The following is a 5,742-nucleotide window of genomic DNA, read 5'->3' on the forward strand; positions in this document are numbered from 1 at the left end:
AAAAACTGCTAAAATTATCCTTTTTGTGTGCCTGGATCGTTCATGGAACGACAAGAGGTGGTCGGTATCTTCCATGCTAAGCGTGTTATTCTCAGGTCGAGTGTTTATTCACTCGCCATCGCACGAGAAAATGGGCGGTAATAGGGATTCCCACGAGTCCCGAACTCAAAAATGCAAATAATTAAACAAAATTCCCCCGGGACTGATGTTGGTATGGACGGCACCCGTTGTTTCGGACAAGCCGTGGAGTGTGATTGATGGTGGAGGGGGAGTAAACCTTTACTTTTATCGCTTGGGAATCGCCACTAGTGTGCTTAGCATGGAAGATGTTGATAACTGATGGTCGTGAAGTGAATAAGAAGGGTGCATGTCTCAAAATATCATTTATCTCTATTTTAAAAATTGAGCTCTGCCACCTCTACAAATCACTGATTCCCTCTGCGAAGGGACTATCTGTTTACTTTTATGTGGTGTCATCACCTTCTAAAACAAGCGCTAGAAACTGAGATAGCACAATTGTCATGATTTATGCATTGTGTGTAGCTATGTTGGGTGCATCATGACTGGATCTTTTCTACCATCAATTACAATGTTTGGTCTCTGCTTGAACTCTGGAGGTGCTCTACATTTATGTTTTGCGGTCTTAGAAAGGGCTAGCGGGATACCACTATTGTCATATTATATCACAGTTCTTTTGACAACGTGTTGCTGTTTGAGATATCTTATTATTGCTTGCTAGCTGATTATGTCATTGATATGAGTTAATATAATCTTTAAATGTTATTGTTCACATGGTTAGTTATAATGCTGGCTGAAAACCTGGTAGCTGTTTAAACCTACTTATGCAAACAAGAGCAAAAGAGTTCGTAAAAGTTTTTCTTTCTCACTTTCAGTTTATCAACTGAATTGCTTGAGGACAAGCAAAGGCTTAAGCTTGGGGGAGTTGATACGTCTCCAACGTATCTACTTTTTCTCACGCTTTTCCTCTTGTTTTGGACTCTAATTTGCATGATTTGAATGAAACTAACCCCGGACTGACGTTGTTTTTAGCAGAACTACCATGGTGTTGTTTTTGTGAAGAAATAAAAGTTCTCGGAATGGAACGAAACTTCGCGAGGATTTTTTATGGAATAAAATAGAATTACTGGAGCCAAGACCCACCAGAGAGGGGCCCCTAGGTGGGCACAACCCACCAGGGCACGCACCCCTCTCCTGGCACGCCCAGGTGGGTTGTACCCACCTGGTGGCCCCGCAGACCTCAACCCTGACACTATAAATTCCTATTTTCAGAGAAAAATCAGGAAGAAAGAATTATCGCAATCCACGAGATGGAGCCGCCGCCAAGCCCTATTCTTCCTTGGGAGGGCAGATCTGGAGTCTATTTAGGGCTCCATAGAGGGGGATCTTTGTTCTTCGTCATAAACAACCCATCTCCATCGCCAATTCCATGATGCTCCCCACCGGGAGTGAGTAATTCCTTCGTAGGCTCGCTGGTCGGTGAGGAGATGGATGAGATTTATCATGTAGTCGAGTTAGTTTTGTTAGGACCTAATCCCTAGTATCCACTATGTTCTTAGATTGATGTTGCTATGACTTTGCTACGCTTAATGCTTATCACTTTGGGCCCGGGTGCCATGAACTCAGATCTGAACCGTTTATGAATTCATCATTATATCCATGTTTTAGATCCGATCTTGCAAGTTATAGTCACCACACTACTAGGAAAAGGCCTACTAGTGGCACACCAGTTTTGCCTACTAATGGCGCACTACTGGTACGCCACTAGTACCACGCCACTAGTATTTTTTACTAATGGCGCACCACTGGTGCGCCATTAGTATCTGGTATACTAATGGCGCACCAGGCAGTGCACCATTAGTATAGGCCACGGTGCGCCATTACTATCTGACTTAGTAATGGTGCACCACATAGAAGTGCGCCATTAGTAACAATTTTTTTTCAAATATTTTTTCAGGTCCTAAACTAGCATTTAGATTTTAGCACATGACATCCAGGTAAAACACCAGCTGCTAGATAAAAAAGAACATGACACAAATTCTCAATAACCCCAAAGCCAAACCTTGGAAAACAACAATCATCATGATAAAACAGGCATCCAGTATGAACAATCGCAATTCTGTAACAAGTAACTGCTGACTTCAAGCATGGCTTTTGTCTACAAAATTCATGCAACATGAGATTGCTTAGCATGCCATTGCAACCAGGATCTAGCCAAGCATGGTCACGGGGTAGAAGTATTTCGGATTACAAGATACCTAATACAAAAGGATTGCTCATCTAATCTCTCAGGCTATAATCTCAATTTAGGGACTTCCTCCGATCAGCGGATCATCAATCCTTGCATCCCCTGCCCGCCATCTTCAGTCACCTTGTTAGCTTGGATCGTGTTGATAGCATTTGCAATGTTTCCCTGTAGCAGAATTTTAAGAGGAAACTGTATTAGTTGCTCGGTAAGCACCTATGAGTTCTCAAGGTCAATGTAGGAGTTGCATCTGACATTCATCAAGAAATTGGAAAGCTATGCATGTTCCTACTGAACTAGTTTGCAGCTGAAAATTAGCTGCTGCAGTTCAAGGCGAGGTAGAGGCTTACCCTCCACACTCCAAGCTTTGAACGTAGACTCTGCCATTGTGGCATCCCGAAGACCCTCGCAGTATGCCGGCTGAAATTACATACCAGACTAAGTATTAACCAAAAAGGAAAGGATACCAGACTAAGAATTTACTTTGGTGATCTATGATCGATCTTATATTTCTTTACAGAGGAGTATCTAATATAGTGATATTTGATTGCTAAACTAAATTCACATTTGGTGATATGATTGGAGAATGGTATGTTATATCATGTTCTGGTATGGAGAAAGCGATACATCGCCCAGAGAATCAAAATCATAAGCATTATGGCTCTCACGAGATTTTTCCACACGAACACAAGACCTAAGACGGAGATGTGAGCCGGAGGATAAAAGTACCTGATAGAGGTCAGATGACTTGACAAACTCAATGATTGCTGCAGCAGCTTCTTCCTTCGCTGCACCAATTGCGTCGGCCTCATCAGACGAACCATCGAATGTAGCCAGGTACTTGTTCAGAAACTTGAAGTACTCCTTGGTCATGTTGACGATCATTATAACAAGAATGGGTTGCATCAATATACAATCTTGCCATGTTGGTTAAAAAATGCAAGGGACTTGGAAGCAAAGGGCAATGCGTGCCGCACCCCTTCTGGTCTTTAAGAATCCTGGTGACGGCAAGGAACAGGTCCCTCTGCTCCGGCTTGCCGATGCCCCAGTAGGCGACAAAGGCGTCGATGTTCTTGAAGGTGGGCACGACGCAGTCGGCGGTCTTCCCGGCGGCGGCGAGCTCGAGCGCCTTCCTGTAGACCAAGGCCTTGCCGGAGAGGCTCGGCAGTAGGTTGTACAGGCTGAACAGGCTGCAGACGTCCACACATTGGCATCATCAGGAACCTTATATAACAATCCGATACAGGGAGGCACGGACAGTGCGAGGGTCGCTGCGGTGGCTTACACTTTGATGCGCAGCGTGGGCTTCTCACCCGGCTGGTGGGTGAGCTTGGCGCAGATGAGCCTGGCGATCTCCAGCGCCTCGTCCTCGGATCCGGCCTTGGTGACGAGGTTGCAGATCACGGTGAGGGAGCACTCGAGATCTGCGGCCGCTAACGGCAAGCGACGCGGGGTAAGCAAGGCAGAATTGAACAAGAAATTGATAGGGATGGGGAAGGAGAGGGGAGGGGGAGGGGGGAGGTGCCTTTGTCGGAGAGGCGTGTGGCGAGGAGGAGGAGGTCGGCGGAGGCGAACATGAGGGCAGCCATGTCGAGCCAGCGGCCGGCGAGGACGTGCTGCTGCGCCTCGGCGCAGAGGCGGGCCACCTCCGGGTTGGTGACCTCGGCGCCCACGTCGGCCCAGGCGAGCTCCGCCGTGGAGCGCACCACCGCCAGCATCGGCTCGTCCTCCGTGGTGTTGACGATCGTCACCATGGTCGGCTCCTTCGCTCTTCCGCGCTAAGCTAGGGTGCGTCGCCGCCGGAGTGGGAGAGGAGGGGATTGGGAGGTGACAGAGAGCCAAAGACAGGACAAGGAGGAAACCCTAAAACTTAACACCCGACGCCTCGGGCCCACGGGGTGCATTCGGTGGAATGGGCCAAGTTACTAATGGCGCACCGTGGGAGTGGTGCGCCATTACTAGTTCAACTAGTAATGGGTCAACTAGTAATGGCGCACCACTCCCACGGTGCGCCATTAGTAGTTTTTCAAAAAAAAATTTGAAAAAAAAATTGAAACAAAATTATTAATGGCGCACCGTGGGTGTGGTGCGCCATTACTAGTTGAACTAGTAATGACGCACCACTCCCACGGTGCACCGTGGGAGTGGTGCGCCATTAGTAATTTAGAAAAAAACAAAAAAAAAATTTACTAGTGGCGCACCGTGGATGTGGTGCGCCATTAGTATTTGGACACTAATGGCGCACCAACACATGGTGCGCCATTAGTATATAGTAGTGGCGCACCACCTGTGTGGTGCGCCATTAGTGTCCATATTATCTATTGCCCTTTTCCTAGTAGTGCCAACTACGGTTATGATCCGACAACCCCGGAGTGGCAACAACCGGGCCCACTCTCGGTGATGACCGTAGTTTGAGTTCTTGTATTCACTATGTGTTAATGCTTTGTTCGGGTTCTCTATTAAAAGGAGGCCTTAATATCCCTTAGTTTCCAATATGGACCCCGCTGCCACGGGAGGGTAGGACAAAAGATGTCATGCAAGTTCTTTTAATAAAACATGTATGACTATTTACGGAATACATGCCTACATTATATCGATGAACTAGATCTAGTGCCGTATCGCCCTAGGTTATAACTGTCACATGATGAATATCATCCAACAAGTCACCGATCCAATGCCTAAGAATTTATCTTATATTGTTTCTGCTAAGTTACTAATGCTATCATCACTGTTATACTTGCTACAAAATTACTGCTATCTCTGTTACCGTTACCGTTACCGTTGCTACTATTACTATTATCAAAACTATTAAACTACTTTGCTACTGATTACTTGCTGCAGATAATTAATCTACAGGTGTGGTTGAATTGACAACTCAGCTGCTAATACCTTCAAATATTCTTTGGCTCCCCTTATGTCGAATCTATAAATTTGGGTTGAATACTCTACCCTCGAAAACTGTTGTGATCCCCTATACTTGTGGGTTATCAGTCACTCTTGACTCATTGCACATCCCGGTACACCGCCGGAGGCATTCATATAGAGTCATATTTTGTTCTAAGTATCGAGTTGTAATTCTTAAGTTGTAAGTAAATAAAAGTGTGATGATCTTCATTATTAGAGCATTGTCCCATGTGAGGAAAAAATAGAAGAGGCCAAAGAAGCCAACAAAAAAAGAGGCCAAAGAAGCCAAACCAAAAATGAGAGAAAAGAGAGAAGGGGCAATGTTACTATCCTTTTTCCACACTTGTGCTTCAAACCAGCACCATGATCTTCATGATAGAGGGTCTCCTATGTCATCACTTTCATGTACTAGTGGGAATTTTTCATTATAGAACTTGGCTTGTATATTCCAACAATGGCCTTCCTCAAATTTCCCTAGGTCTTCATGAGCAAGCAAGTTGGATGCACACCCACTTAGTTTCTTTTTGAGCTTTCATAAACTTATAGCTCTAGTGCATCCGTTGCATGGCAATCCC

General features: G+C 45.6%; 1 protein-coding gene across 1 annotated transcript; it reads right to left on the minus strand.

The window, feature by feature from the left end:
* Window positions 1-2,857: 2,857 nt before the first annotated feature.
* On the minus strand, window positions 2,858-4,017 carry LOC123142484 (uncharacterized). The gene is made up of 4 exons (XM_044561381.1): window positions 3,789-4,017; window positions 3,549-3,687; window positions 3,241-3,453; window positions 2,858-3,137 (listed from the first exon to the last, which is right to left on the minus strand). Exons 1-4 carry the CDS (start codon window positions 4,015-4,017, stop codon window positions 2,858-2,860), a joined length of 861 nt encoding a protein of 286 aa, XP_044417316.1.
* Between the last annotated feature and the right edge of the window lie 1,725 nt (window positions 4,018-5,742).

This window comes from Triticum aestivum, chromosome 6D, assembly GCF_018294505.1.
Source record: "Triticum aestivum cultivar Chinese Spring chromosome 6D, IWGSC CS RefSeq v2.1, whole genome shotgun sequence".
Taxonomy (NCBI): domain Eukaryota; kingdom Viridiplantae; phylum Streptophyta; class Magnoliopsida; order Poales; family Poaceae; genus Triticum; species Triticum aestivum.

What these genes read in the sequence shown, in the direction of transcription:
- LOC123142484 (XM_044561381.1), bottom strand. Translation starts at nt 4,017, where the DNA reads ATGGTGACGATCGTCAACACCACGGAGGACGAGCCGATGCTGGCGGTG. An exon ending in CACACGCCTCTCCGACAAAG is followed by an intron (nt 3,688 to 3,788) that starts GCACCTCCCCCC and finishes TAGCGGCCGCAG; the next exon opens with ATCTCGAGTGCTCCCTCACC. An exon ending in CCCACGCTGCGCATCAAAGT is followed by an intron (nt 3,454 to 3,548) that starts GTAAGCCACCGC and finishes GGACGTCTGCAG; the next exon opens with CCTGTTCAGCCTGTACAACC.